The 14,615-nt window shown below is 39.6% G+C and overlaps 3 protein-coding genes across 4 annotated transcripts; 1 reads left to right on the forward strand and 2 right to left on the reverse strand.

The window, feature by feature from the left end:
* Positions 1-1,215: 1,215 nt before the first annotated feature.
* Positions 1,216-4,102, reverse strand: LOC140760104 (uncharacterized). The gene is made up of 5 exons (XM_073096917.1): positions 3,521-4,102; positions 2,719-2,843; positions 2,243-2,557; positions 1,989-2,158; positions 1,216-1,860 (listed from the first exon to the last, which is right to left on the reverse strand). Exons 1-5 carry the CDS (start codon positions 3,842-3,844, stop codon positions 1,445-1,447), a joined length of 1,350 nt encoding a protein of 449 aa, XP_072953018.1. The 5' UTR covers positions 3,845-4,102; the 3' UTR covers positions 1,216-1,444.
* Positions 4,103-6,697: 2,595 nt separating this feature from the next.
* LOC140760049 (elongation factor 1-alpha) lies at positions 6,698-9,704 on the forward strand. Of its 2 annotated transcripts, none has more exons than XM_073096840.1 (3): positions 6,698-6,856; positions 7,915-8,385; positions 8,493-9,704. In XM_073096840.1, the coding sequence occupies exons 2-3, from the start codon at positions 7,924-7,926 to the stop codon at positions 9,372-9,374; spliced, it is 1,344 nt and encodes a 447-aa protein (XP_072952941.1). In that variant the 5' UTR covers positions 6,698-6,856; positions 7,915-7,923; the 3' UTR covers positions 9,375-9,704. The 2 variants fall into 2 exon arrangements, with proteins under 2 accessions (XP_072952941.1, XP_072952942.1); XM_073096841.1 differs by having other exon boundaries at positions 6,733-6,856; positions 7,922-8,385.
* On the reverse strand, positions 9,430-14,349 carry LOC140760050 (uncharacterized). The gene is made up of 2 exons (XM_073096842.1): positions 14,211-14,349; positions 9,430-11,591 (listed from the first exon to the last, which is right to left on the reverse strand). Exon 2 carries the CDS (start codon positions 11,545-11,547, stop codon positions 10,516-10,518), a length of 1,032 nt encoding a protein of 343 aa, XP_072952943.1. The 5' UTR covers positions 11,548-11,591; positions 14,211-14,349; the 3' UTR covers positions 9,430-10,515.
* Positions 14,350-14,615: the final 266 nt, after the last annotated feature.

The following is a 14,615-nucleotide window of genomic DNA, read 5'->3' on the forward strand; positions in this document are numbered from 1 at the left end:
AATAATTCATACAATATTAAAACTAAACGGGTTAAACGGGTCACCCGACCCACCTGACCCGCATGACGAGTAAACGGGTTAAACGGGTCAAGCGGGTCAAAGGCATAAACCCGAACACGACCCAATTAATAATCGGGTTAGGCGGGTTGACCCGTTTATGACCCGAACCCGATTAATCTAAACCCAAACCCGATTAACAGTCGGGTTATCGTGTCGGGTCAAGTTTTGCCACCCCTAACGTACACCCATGGATAAAACATATAAGTTGAAAATCTTGTTAAAAGAATATTTAAAAATTAACTAATTAATTAGGTTAGTAAAAATATCTCTACATTTTCCCCACTTTTGTTAAAAGTAATTTAAAAAGAATTGGAAAATATCGATTCGGAGTTTGATATTAATAATAAAGTCATTTTTATGCATCTATTTATTTTATTAAATTTTTTAATAAATTATTAATAGAGACAGCTTAGTGATATATATCAACCTTTTTTTCTCACCAAATACTGAATGATAGTTAAGAGAGTAAATAATATAATTAACTCTTAATCCAATACAATCTCTCCATTTATAGAGAGGTGTTGAGTGCTACATTTTAAACAGTATAATGAGTAATGTGATATTTCTTGATAATGCAGAGGGTGAAATTATAATTAAACCAAATTTAAATTAGGTGCCAATGACTAAGAAAACAACCCAATATAAATATGTTATCAAAATTCTTATATACATGAGCCAATGATATACACATTCGAACCATGGATCAAATTCACAACATGTCTTAATCATCAATAGTGAACTAAAACCTTCATGATAAACTGAGAACAATGTACGGTAAAAATCCAGAAACTGTAGGAGGAAAGAAGGTAAGACAAAAGAGTGCCCTGCTTTGCCAGACAAACATGAGTAAAGAGTAAGCATCTCAACAAACTCCCATTGTTAGAATAAAGACAAAGCAGATTATGATGCAGAAAACAGTCAGAAGAGAGCTTTGGATAAGAATAACAGAGCAAATTCTACACTGACAACAAATTTGGAGATCAAAATCGAGTAACATACATAGCAGTCCAAATCAAGCAGGAGAATCAATATAATTACAAGATTAATGAGTCCAGTTATAACATTTACTTATTCCAAATCGGATTAACAGTCTGGAGATGAAAATGACACCCAGAGAAGTACATGATATTCTATCAATCAAGAAAACATCATATCTATAGGCAAGAATAAATAGATGGTGGCATAAGCTTGAAGCATTGTTTGCAACTAATACATTGCTTACAAACCAGCATCATAAACTTTCCAGAATATGTTCACTTCAAAAGAGAAAACCACAGGAACTCTAGATTGATAATTCAATATATTGTTTTTTGTTGGCTTCATCCAAGTAACAAAGTTCATACATAAGACAAAAGCAGCGAAGGGGATAAAAAGTACCCACATGTCATCTGCTTACTGGAGTCATTTGGTACCCTCCAGTGCCAACAATGGTGTGTAGAAGTTTCACTCTCATGGACTCGAGCTCAGAGGCCTCCTTTTCTTCAATAGTCAGCCATGATTCGAGACATGGACCAAGAAGATCTTTGCCACAGCTCATACTTGAGAAGCCCTTTAGGTCAGTTAAATTGCCAAACCTAATTATTTTCACCACATCATCTTCAGAGGGCTCTATAGGCAAAGTTGAGAGGATCTCTTTCATAGCTTTACACCAGAGAGGTCGAGCTAACTTTAAGAACTCGAAAACAGCTAGAACTGGAAGATCAACACTTCCAACGTCAGGTTCTTCGTGCCCACTTCTTCCATGGTAATCTGAGCCACCCAGCTTCACAAGCTCATAAACATCGGCCAGGTCACTAAATCCTGTCAGAAGTGACAAATTATTTCTAGGTGAGATGCACTAAATGTAAACGAACATCTATGCAAGAACATAAGATCAAAATGGAAATACATAGGAACAAAACAATATACAATCAGAGATAGTTTCAGACCAGACAACTTTCCATCACTTCTATAAACTTCAATAGCATGAAGGCCAGCAGTTTTCAACTTTCTGATGATAGCAACTGGATTCTTCAATGCCCATGGATGAGCCAAAGCTGATATGCCCCCAGTATGAGAAATTAATTGCACAACAGCCTCAGCTACTGGCTCACTACCACTGGGAAAGCAAGTTTGGCTTATGAGTACTGTTATTAAGTTATGGTACAGGAAAAAAATTTCTTCTTGAAATTTACATTCTTACGTAGCATAAGCAGGTCCACCATCATACAGATATCTGCTAAAAGCTTGCTTCAGATTTTCTACGTAGCCAGCTTCAACCATAGCACGAGCTACATGCAACCTTCCTGGAGCCACACCGTTGCCTGCTATCTTGGAGACATGTTCAAACTTGAGTGGCATCTCAAGTTTGCTGAGCTTCAACAATATCTCTTTTGCGCGAACGTAACGCCCATCTCTAATTTTAGCCAATAATCTCTCCAATTCCTCGAACCTGGCAGGCCCCCAACTACCATAGTATGCAAGAATATGAACAGGTTCCTCAGCTTCAGATTCATCCCTTTTGGTTGTTGAGATAGCACATAACAATGTCAAAAAATTAATAACATCAAGGATATGAGGAAACCAATCAATTACATATGTACATGAAATAAAGCAACATCTGCACAACTGGTTATGGGACCACAGGTATTCTCACATTGGAAGTCAGGAAAAGATTACCTCGGAGAACACACAGCACTTATCTCGACACCAGGAATGATCCTAATGTCAAGCTTACGAGCAGCTTCCATGGCCTCAGCAATACCATCCATTGTATCATGATCAGTAAGTGCAAGCACTTTCACCTGTTCTGAGTACATGCTAACTCAATTATATTCATTCCATTGACTATATCTTAACAAACACAAGCCAATTAGTACTAAACCAATAGAGAATAGTATACTTAACATACAACACAATCTATATGATATTATAATTCTATGTGTTTGAACGAACTCATTCAACATTCACCACATTGTGATCAAGATGAAATACAGGGTCCTAGATCAAATTACAAATAATTAACGCATAGAATGATCCACCAATCTTTCAGCACCAATACTAAGAATGAAGCAGATTAATCTAGCTATTCTCGAAATATAGATAGTTAATCTGACGATGTCTGAAGTTAAAATCATCCCCCATTTTGTATCTCAGGTTAATGTTAAAAAGATCTAAAAGTTATATAAAGCAGCTTTGAAAATTTGAGAGTATGTGATGGTAATTAAGCATGGAACTGCTGCGAGAAATCGGCAGTAGAGGTTTTGTGCACCACAACTTATAGGATCTCATCATGGATAAGCACAGAATACAACACTTGTATTCTAAAATAGCAAGTACAGATGAAGAACACGATGCGTTGAAGAGTATTAGACAAGAAAATAATAGAAGTACCAAATAGAATAAGGACCTATCTCGAACGCTTCGCAATCAAACAAGAAGGAAAAGAACAAGTACTTATTTATCGCACCAAAAATCTCACCCCGTTCTTATGGGCTCTCTCCACCAGCGCCGACGGCGAAAGAAACCCATCACTACAAGTAGAGTGCGAGTGGAGCTCAAACACCACCCGACCCGCACGCTTCGCGGGCACCCCCACGACCACCTCCTCGTCTTCAATAGGCGAATCCGGGAACACCCAATCGTGCACGTATCTCGAGGCAAGTATGTCCTCCTGCGTCACCCTCCTCCTTCTCCGGCTCTTCCTCTTCTTCTTCTTCTTCACCTTCTTCACGCTCTGGTCCCCCTCCGCATTGGTCGCGAGGTCCTCCGCCATCGCTGCCTCACTATTATTGGAAGGGATCATGGAAGGGTGGGTAGGGAGGCCATGGGGATGCCGATGGCTTTTAATGGAAAAGTAGGGAGCTTTGCTTGGTAATGTCTCGTCGACATCGATCAGGGGGGGTTTCGGATTATAGAAATGATCACTGCCACTATGTGGAGAGTTATTGAGTGCCCTCGGGAGGATAGAGAGATCGGGAAGGGGGGGGCCTGGGGAAGAAGGACGGGTCTTATCTATTCGGTTTGCTGCGGGCTCGGTAGGTGTGCTGGAGCCTAGCACATGTTTGAGTTAATGCCTAGGAGACCTGGCACTTAATACCGGTGCCATCACATCAAAATAATGCTCCTCTTCTGGAGATGCTTTAAGGTCATTTTCAAGAGATAATTTATACATATATACTCATTCTTATATAATTGGGATCACAACTTACAGAGTATTGTTAGTGTTAGTTTAGCAATTAAAAAGAAATACGTGAAAGACAGAATGATTCTTTCAATTGAAGATTTGAGATATAATTTAATAAATATATAAAAATAAATTTGAAATCAAGCCAAAACAGACAAATGTAAACTGTAACTTAAAATCAAATCAAAAGAGACAGATGCCACCCGGGTAAAGTGTGTATGTCAGTGCTTTATACGAAGAAGAAAGTTAAAACTCAAAAGATGGCGACGCAGGTTCTAACGCAGTGAGCCAGCCCGCCCAGTGAACAATCGATCTCTAAAGACTTCATCATCTCACTGGCTTCTTCTATATGGAAGTAGAAAGTGAGAGTGAGAGTGAGAGAGAAAGAGTAAAAAACGAGATAGCAGTCAAAGGACGGCGTAATGTTTAAAGCCTTGCCTGTTTCAGGCGCGTCAGTGTCTGTTTGGCGTTTGCAGTGGCAAACTGGCAAGGTAGAGATTGCAGTACAATTCCAATCTCATCATTCCAGCAATTTTATTTTATTTATTGGACAACTCCGTTTGGTCGGATGTTGCACGAGGATTGAGACGCCTCTGACGGATGGTGCGGATGCCAGACGCCAGACGCCAGATGCCAGATGCCAGATGCCAGACGCCGAACGAGTTCTACAATCCCCTGCTGCTTTGACCGATCATTTTATTTTAGCCCAATTAAAGGAATGCGAATTTGTGCATTAATTAATCACATGTATCATTTAAATTTGATCAGAATCGTTAGGATTTGAATAAATTTGAACTTATATGATATGAAGTAGAGTTCGAATCCCCTTGTAAACACCAGGATGGGGTTTGATAACCCTGTGTGTGCGTGGTTTAATTTTGTCACTTACTCATATTCAAAATGTGCTATTTCTACTGTCAGGATGATAAGATTGGATGTCAAAAAAGGAACGTTCTAAATAATCTATTATGATATAAAATATTATTATTATTTTTTTTCTAATAACAGATTAAGGTGTAGCTATTTTTGCTTTGAAAATATAAAAGGGGGAGTATTAGGTGAGATTGATTACTTCTTGGGGTGGGATAATGACATGAGAAAGGATAGGAGGAGGATCAGAAGGTAATAGCTACACCTTTCTGATGTATTGTGAAGCACCTAAACATGGTTATGTTTGGAGGGTTTGCCATGTCGCCAATGTGGTCATCAGAGATGAAAAAGGGAAGGATCGTTGTGCTAGCTAGCTAGGGAACTGACACGCCTTCGATTTTTGCCGCTGTATGCTAGAGTTTAGGCCGTAAGGTTGAGCCTAAGCTTGGTTGATGCAAACGCCGATCTAGCGATAGAAACAGACTCACTCGAGATGATCAAAATTCTGAACGGGGAGGAATAATCCTACTCGTGGTATAATACTGTGCAGAAGTATTTTTCTATTTTACAAAAGCTAAGTATGTAATGATGTCCCCTATTTTCAAGAAAGATAATATGCTAGCAGTATGGCTGGCACTCAGAGATTTGTTCTGAGTGTATCTCCTTGACAATCTCTGTTTTGTTAACTCTATGTAGGCGTGTAAATAAGTCAGCTTTAGTTCAGACTTGATTCGAAATTAATTTCAAGCCCTCTAAAGATGTTTAGACTTGACTTAGCTGAACTTGAGCTGAGTCAGATTAAGACAGACTCAAGTCCGAGCTTAGTTGGAGAAGGAGAAGGAGGCGGGGCGGTAGCTTGTCGAAGGAAGAGGAGGAGACGATGGCTTGTCGATGCCGGAGGAAGAGGAGGAGAGAGCTGATGCAAAGGAGAAGGCAGTGATGACTTATTGATTGATGGAGGACAATGAAGGCGGATGAGGAGATGGCAGGGTGACGAGTTTGTCAATGAGGACGAGGAGGCCGGATAAAAAGAACTAGGAGGCGACAGAGGAGAAAGATGAGAATGAGAAGGTTGATGAGGCTATGGTTAAGACTGAGCTAATAAAGGAGGAGGCCGCTGGAAAAGATTAGATGAGGCGGTTGAAGAAAAAATAGGAGCAGAAATAGTGTGGTTTGTTAAGCGGTTTTTATTAGTTTTAGAGTTAGAATTAGATAAGGATAAGATAAATTATATTTATATATAATATATATTAATATATATAAATAATTAATAAGGATTATATTTAAATAGGCTTGGGCTGAGCGAGCGAGCCGACTTTAATTTATTCTAAATAAAAAAAGAAAAAAAGAAGAAAAACAGCCCGTGTCCAGCTATCACGTCCATCCCACGACCCCCGTGCCATAGCTTACTCTAATCCCTCGCCCAACACACAACTAGCGATGCTATTATTATATCATAGGTCATTTACGATCGTCAGATCCAAGATCCAACGGTTCTATCATGGAACAACGGTCTCCGGTACTCTTCCAGGTGGTGCCCAATCGCCGCCATTCGTTACGCCTATGACTCTGAAATGACGAACATACCCTCATAATTTCGGCCAAACCCTAGGGACATTCCAGTAATCAAAGCGTCTATAAATCTATCGTGAGCTCCGCTAGGGTTTCTCGCTCCTCTCGCTGCGACTTTAGAGGCGCTCTCAGAGTAGCGGAAGCATCTCCTCGTCTCTCTCCATCCCTTTTGTTGTCGGTTCCATTTAGGTGAGATCTCGTGTCCCCGATCTTTCTATTGTTCTTTATATCTCTCTTGTCATGATCTAGATCTGATACATAGTGATACTCATGTCAAAACTTGTGATGAAACCCTATATTATGTCTTTGCTTTTGATCTGCGTGTGGTAAATTTTGTGTATGTTTTATTTATTCTGCTTCGGTTTGTATTTTAGATCGTAACAGACACCGAACTTCTCTAATCGTTTCTAGTTACAAGGTTTTCTTGATAGTTTGTGTTGATTTTAGCATCTCGATTCGTATATGGTTTCCTTGGTTTTTCTCTGTGGTTTCATCAAGGGTAGACCTCTTTTGAATTATTTGGTTTTTGGCTATGTATGCTGCGATCTTCCTGGAAATCTAATGAATTAAATTCCTTTTCGGGAATACCTAATTTTTGTCTGCCATGCTTGGCTACCGCTAGGAATATGTGATTTCCTAATCTGGGTCTTGCATACCTCGGGATACTTATCAGGGAATATACTCCTAGAATTTGATTTATGATGCTCCTGCAATATTTTTGTTTGCCACAAATAGACACTCCGATCTCATTATCTATGTACATTGTTGTACATTTTCCAGTGACGAATTATGAGCGTTGTTCACCTTCTTCTCAAAAGGTCTTATGTATTGCTCAAGCCATCCTAACAAATCTGGATTATTTAATACGTAGTTATTATGTTGTAATCCTGTCACATAATTTAATGTTTTATTCTATTAAGTGTCATTGTACTTGAAGATTTGATTGCTGATATTTTATTTTTAGTCACAAGAGAGTACCTAAAGGTTGTAGCTGTCCACACCTTTATGATCGAAGAAAATATTATGGATCATAGTTCTACTTTGATGCATCTTATCTGCTGAAAAGTTGTTCCGGACCCAATTTTCATTTACCTTTGTTTTGGTTGTCGTTTTTTAATTATTTTCCCCGTGGATCATGTACTACCACAATATATGCCTATATGGTTTTTTATATGGCTATTTTACCTCTTCAATTAAATTTTCTTCAGACTATGTTTCTTATTCTAACTATTGCTTGCATTTCATAGTTATCAGCTATGGGTAAAGAGAAGGTTCACATCAACATTGTGGTTATTGGCCATGTCGACTCTGGCAAATCAACCACCACTGGACATCTGATCTATAAACTTGGAGGTATTGACAAGCGTGTTATTGAGAGGTTTGAGAAGGAAGCTGCTGAGATGAACAAGAGGTCATTCAAGTATGCTTGGGTGCTTGACAAATTGAAGGCTGAGCGTGAACGTGGTATTACCATTGATATCGCCCTCTGGAAGTTTGAGACCACCAAGTACTACTGCACGGTCATTGATGCTCCTGGCCATCGTGACTTCATTAAGAACATGATTACTGGAACTTCTCAGGCTGACTGCGCCGTCCTCATTATTGACTCCACCACTGGTGGTTTTGAAGCTGGAATTTCAAAGGATGGTCAGACTCGTGAGCACGCTCTTCTTGCATTTACTCTAGGAGTTAAGCAGATGATCTGTTGTTGTAACAAGGTAATGCTACTTCTGTCAACTTTTATTACATATCTCTGAATTCTTATAATTTACCTTTTTCTTATATAATGTATTGCAATTTAGTAATTAATGAGTTGTCCTGACAGATGGATGCCACGACTCCCAAATACTCTAAAGCAAGATATGATGAAATTGTGAAGGAAGTCTCTTCCTACCTTAAGAAGGTTGGATACAACCCTGATAAGATCCCCTTTGTGCCAATCTCTGGTTTCGAAGGTGACAACATGATTGAGAGATCCACCAACCTTGACTGGTACAAGGGCCCTACACTTCTGGAAGCTTTGGACTTGATCCAGGAGCCAAAGCGACCCACAGACAAGCCCCTCCGACTACCTCTTCAGGATGTCTACAAGATTGGTGGCATTGGCACTGTACCTGTTGGTCGAGTGGAAACCGGAGTCCTCAAGCCTGGCATGGTTGTCACTTTTGGTCCTACTGGCCTCACAACTGAAGTCAAGTCTGTTGAGATGCACCACGAGGCTCTTCAGGAGGCCCTTCCTGGTGACAATGTCGGTTTCAATGTGAAGAATGTTGCTGTGAAGGATCTGAAGCGTGGTTTTGTTGCCTCCAACTCCAAGGACGACCCTGCAAAGGGGGCTGCCAGCTTCACCTCACAGGTTATCATCATGAACCACCCAGGTCAAATTGGCAATGGTTATGCCCCGGTCCTCGATTGCCACACTTCTCACATCGCTGTCAAGTTTGCGGAGATCTTGACCAAGATTGACAGGCGATCTGGCAAGGAACTCGAGAAGGAGCCAAAGTTCCTGAAGAATGGAGATGCTGGTTTCGTCAAGATGATTCCCACTAAACCAATGGTTGTTGAAACCTTCTCTGAGTACCCTCCTTTGGGTAGGTTTGCTGTCAGGGACATGAGGCAGACGGTTGCGGTCGGTGTCATCAAGAGCGTGGACAAAAAGGATCCCACTGGAGCCAAGGTTACCAAGGCAGCTCAGAAGAAGAAATGAACCGAGGAGATCTCTGCATCACTTTCATTTGGAGCCGTTCGTAGTAGTAGTAGTAGTGTGGGGTGTCTTTGTTGCCATGGACTGATCAGTATGGTATCTGGTGTCTGGATGCAGAACTGGGTGCTTGATCGACGGTGGCAGTGTTTGGTTTGAGTGTCTTTCCTATCTTTGTGGTGGTCTCTAGTGTCCAAGACTCTATTATCGGATGTTGAACTTTTCTTTCTGTTGTCTTAGTTAAGTTTGCTTTGTCATTGGGGAGAGATGTTTACTGTCCTTTGATCTGGCAATGAATTTTCAGTGATTCTTAAATAAATTAGTTGCGTTCTAGTAGGTATTGCTATGTGATTGTGGTAATGCAGACATTTTTTAGAGTATCGCCTGGTGATCAATTTCCTTTGTCTGATCAGATCATTAAATAGCATACTTTGGTAAACAGGAGATAGTGGAGAACTCAAGCCCGGTATCATCGTGTTTTCGGACAGACACTCGTGCATTCAAGTGAAAATAAAACATAAATTACGCTATTTGTTGTGCAACATAATTGACAATTACTCTCTTCATCAAAGAAAAGAGCAGTCATCCACCAACAGGGACGGATCGCACTCACGAGATAAGCCACTGCTCCAGGCAACCAACAAACTCCCTTTTCTTTAAACACTGTCTGAATATAGCTGTATAGCAGTGTGCATATATGCATTAGCAGTTAGACAATTGTTCAGACATAATATAGTCAGAAGGTGAGTCGATGGAAGTCACCCATGTTTAACAGTCATGCAGGATTTACAGCAGGCCTCAGTCTTCCCAACATAAACCAAAATCTTTTTTTTAAACAGTACACAAAAAAGTTGAATAGGATAACAGACCTGTTAAGGTAAAAGGATCTTAAAGAGAGAAGGGCTCACAATGATGGAAAAGTTTTAACAGTTCTAACACTACTAGTACAAGAGACTAGCGAAGATCCTCAAATGATAGATCATGAGTTAAATACTATTTATCCCAACATTCATTAGTCAAAAGATAGACTACTGTCTATTGATGGAAAGGTTCATTGAAGGAAACAAAATGGTTAGCCTTTTCACCCTTCTTCCTCCATCTCCTCCCTTTGGTTGGTCTCAGCAACAAACTTCCACGGATGGATGATCTAAATCTCCCCAAGATAAATCTGTTTGTCACTGCTGCAAGATCCTATAATGGGCTCGCTTGGATGGAAAACAGTCTCATTGACGGACCCATTGTGCCCAGGTAGCTTATACAAGATGCGCCTTGATGTAGTGTCCCATATGTACACCATCCGATCTGCACTCCCTGCAGTGACCTTGCTCCCATCAGGAGACCAGCCACACTTCAACAAGTTCTTCTCAAAGTTGTGCTGGTGTCCACCGAAAATCTTGATACATCGGTTCTGGGGTGCATATGGGCGCATATCCCAGATTCGAAGAGTTGAGTCCATTCCATTTGTCAAGAGATAAGACCCATCGGGACTTAACTGCATTCCTGTTATCATGTCTCCATGGCCTTGAAGAGTCATTATTACCTCATTCCGGCGAAGATCCCACACCTTCACGTCATTGTCCAAACCACCAGTATAAATTTTATCGGCTGCGTCTGAGAAACTTACAGCTGTGATCTGATACTTATCAGGGAATGTCTGAATTGCACCTCTCTGACGCAAGTCCCACAGCTTTGCTGTTCCATCATCAGAACCACTCACAACAAGAGGTGGACCCCTACGTGAAGGGCAGCACGAGTTGACAAATTGTGAATGTTCTGCCATTTTCTTCACTTGCTTTCCAGTTTCAACATCCCATGCCCGCACAGTTTTGTCAGGGCTTGCAGATATAATCTGGGTACCATCAGTGGTCCACTGGAGGTCAAGGACTGCATTTTTATGTCCTCTCATGACCATGAAGTTTTTGCAGTCCCCATGGACATGCCACAAGAAGATAAACTTGTCATGGGAACCAGATGCTATTACAGTTCCTGCTGGATTGAACTTCATACAATAGATAGCACTTTGATGACCACTGAGCAGCATGATTGGTGACTCCAGGCTAGATGTCCGTTGTTTTCCACCTTGACCCACGAGTTGAAGAGAATTCTGTGAAGTAACCAATTCCATTCCAGGACGTGGGCCTACAACACCCGCTGTATTGCCACTGGGGACGGAAAGCATTTTCCAACTTCTATTTGATGCTATACAGATGGGGACCCCTTCACCTGAAACCATGCAAATAAAATTGATGCAAGTTTCACCCCTTCAATTTAACAGAACTCATGTATAATAGTTATGTTTTTTTTCCCCATATGACAAGAAGAGACTTAAGGCAGGGCACAACAAATTCTATCAATGATTTCACAGAAGTAGAGTTATCAAACAGGATTATGATAGCAGGAACCAGCATTTGGAGTCATAAGCTTATTAATGCCTGGCCAAGATAGTAAGAAAGTGGTTGTAGGAAGTGCATGTGCATGACCAAGCTCTAGTCTAATAAGACAATATTCAGATTTTTCACCAAATACAAAAGAATGTCCATTATTAGTTTTCCAAAATATGGTTCACATGCCCAATTATGCATATGATGTCCTGGCTGCCCAACATTTAGATCCCTCATACATGCGACTTGAATGTAGAAGGCATTAGAGGATTATTGATCCAACCACTTAAATGGTAGATATCACATCCACATGTTCGCAGTTTCTAATACGATGTGCATCATATTCATGCTTATGGTTTATCTCATTTTCCTTTCATCTTTTATTGCCTTTTTTTTTTATAAATTTTAAACCTTGTAATATTTTCTTTCTGACTTTAAGCATATTTACATTAGATAATATGGTATCCATTCATATTAATGGTTGCCTTTGAAAACAGTGGCTATCATACAGACTCAACATTCTACTAAAACTCAGACTAGTACTAGCAGTAGCAATTCAGCAACTAAAGTTTATAAGTAATCACAATATAAAGATGTAAGGATGATCGATTTAGAGAACCGGATGATCGATTTAGAGAACTAGGTGATCTATCTTCTATTGCAACTATCATCATCCAACTGTTGGATCTGATCTATCACCTATAATTGTCAATTAATAAATGATAGTGCCACAATCCTTGATTTTCAACTTTTCTTCCTCAAATATCAACAAATAGAAGGGCTGTATGATTGATGGAGTGGATATTTTCAGGCAAGAAATATATAACTAAGTGCTGGATTACAGTGTCACACACAAGCTATCTTATTCCTCAGGCATGAGATCTACAAGATCTACAATGACATGCACAAGCAGCTGGTGGGAAGAGAGAGAAGGTAAGAGTGTGTGTGAGAGAGAGAGAGAGAGAGAGAGAGAGAGAGAGAGAGAGAGAGAGAGAGAGAGAGAACAGACGACTTGATGTTGAAGAGGGAAGATGGCTCGAGTTTGAAGAAGAAGAGGGATTAAGGCTTAGGGGTTTTGGATGGGAACTTATTTCTTTGTTTCCTATTTAGCATCTCGTCTAAACCCAATATGTCTGGCGGCCCACCCACCAAAATTGCCCGATCCGCAAAGTTTGCCCAACCCACCAAGAATGCTAAGTGGGTTGCCCCCACATTGGCAGCCCACCAAAGCCCACCCGTGTGTCCTGGCCACATAGGTGGAGGAAAGACACCATGGCTTCACAATACATGGCTTTTCATTTGTGGGCATGATGGAACTTAGAAACAAAAGCCAAAGATTTAGATTTGGCATTTAGAATATCAAATCTATAGTTTGACATGTATTTTACTATTGTACACCCTGCATGTAATACAACTGCACCCAAGATGTATATAAAAACCGTAATGTTATACCCACACAGTGGCAATTCATTCAAGATTATATTTCAATTGTTTTATCCTAATTCTTCTTCCATTAGTCTGTTAGCAAACACATAAAATAAGAATGCAGCATCCTCAAATAGTCAAAAGAACTTTAACGTGTTGCTCCAGAATTGAAACTATATGTAAAAAATTTGCAAATAGGATTTTTAAGGGTAAATATCCATTTGTACTAAGTAAAATGAATATACAAAAAGAACCAAAATAGTGACCCTAATGATTTGAACTGAAGGCATTGTTGTTAAGGTTGTAGGATTTTCAAGAATAAACAACACACGTGAATCATAATAGAAAGAGATAAACACAACAAAGCAATAGATACAGCAAGGGTGGATGATACTTTACGAGAAATAGAACAACAAAGAAAGGCATTCAATTTACCAGTATCAACCAAAAGAGAAGCTCATCGTGACAGGTTATAGATTCCAGTTAGAGAGATGTTACTGCAGTACTATATCTCTCCTCACATACAAACCACAAAGGCTTAAAGACACTTCTCTGTTAGCTGGTTAAAGCTACTGTAATAAAAAAATCGTATCTAGAACTCAAGCCGTATCAAAGTAACTGGAATGTAAGTTCCTTCTGAATATCTAAATTAAATGTTCAACTTATTAGTTGAAAAAATAAAAAATCAGAGAACTACAGCAATGTCAAGACGTAACATCCTTACCATCTTTTCAACTCTTTTCAGGTATCATCTAAAGTCCGACATTGATAAAGGTATAACACCTTACTCTCTTTCCATTCCAACGACCGAATCGAACCCTAAATCACATAGCTAATCTTATGGCGTCTAGTAACAATTCAAAGAAAACTAGAACTGGAAACAAAATTAGCAACCCTAAAAGATTTGTTTCCAAACCAAATCATCCATTTCCAAATCTAATAAGATGCTATTCGTACAAGCATCACAGATTCCGCCGAGTTCTTGCGGAGAAACTAATCGAGAATTAGAGGAAGAAGGAGGAGACGAGTAGCGTACCGAATTGTCGAGCAGATCAACACCGACTGTCTAGGATCTTGCAAAGCCGACGAGACGAGTTACTCTTCGAGAGAGAGAGACAGAGCCTGACCAAATCGAGCTCAAAGGCTTTAGCCTCTAGGGTTTTGACGGGAGGCGAAAGCAGCTCGAGTGGAGTTTAATCGTTTATTAACATTTTTTCCTTTTTAATAATTCTAATTATCACTATTTTTTATCGTACACTTTTTTAACCTCTCTATTATCCACTTACACCGTAAACTAAAAAAAATAGTAATTATATAGACCTCTAAATTAAAAATCTTTTTAATTCAATATATATATATATATATTATAAATAAAAATTCAGAGAGTATATATAAACAATAATTATAATTTAATATCTAAGTAGATTTATTTTATGCCTTT

Source organism: Typha angustifolia, chromosome 5, assembly GCF_048772165.1.
Source record: "Typha angustifolia cultivar Huaian chromosome 5, ASM4877216v1, whole genome shotgun sequence".
Taxonomy (NCBI): Eukaryota; Viridiplantae; Streptophyta; class Magnoliopsida; order Poales; family Typhaceae; genus Typha; species Typha angustifolia.

Bases quoted from the DNA above. Each gene is read 5' to 3' on its own strand.
- LOC140760049 (XM_073096840.1), top strand. From the start codon at position 7,924: ATGGGTAAAGAGAAGGTTCACATCAACATTGTGGTTATTGGCCATGTC. The intron at 8,386-8,492 runs GTAATGCTACTT...TTGTCCTGACAG, and splicing joins TGATCTGTTGTTGTAACAAG to ATGGATGCCACGACTCCCAA.
- LOC140760104 (XM_073096917.1), bottom strand. From the start codon at position 3,844: ATGATCCCTTCCAATAATAGTGAGGCAGCGATGGCGGAGGACCTCGCG. The intron at 2,558-2,718 runs GTAATCTTTTCC...AACAACCAAAAG, and splicing joins AGTGCTGTGTGTTCTCCGAG to GGATGAATCTGAAGCTGAGG. The intron at 2,159-2,242 runs GTAAGAATGTAA...TTGCTTTCCCAG, and splicing joins GGTGGACCTGCTTATGCTAC to TGGTAGTGAGCCAGTAGCTG.
- LOC140760050 (XM_073096842.1), bottom strand. From the start codon at position 11,547: ATGCTTTCCGTCCCCAGTGGCAATACAGCGGGTGTTGTAGGCCCACGT.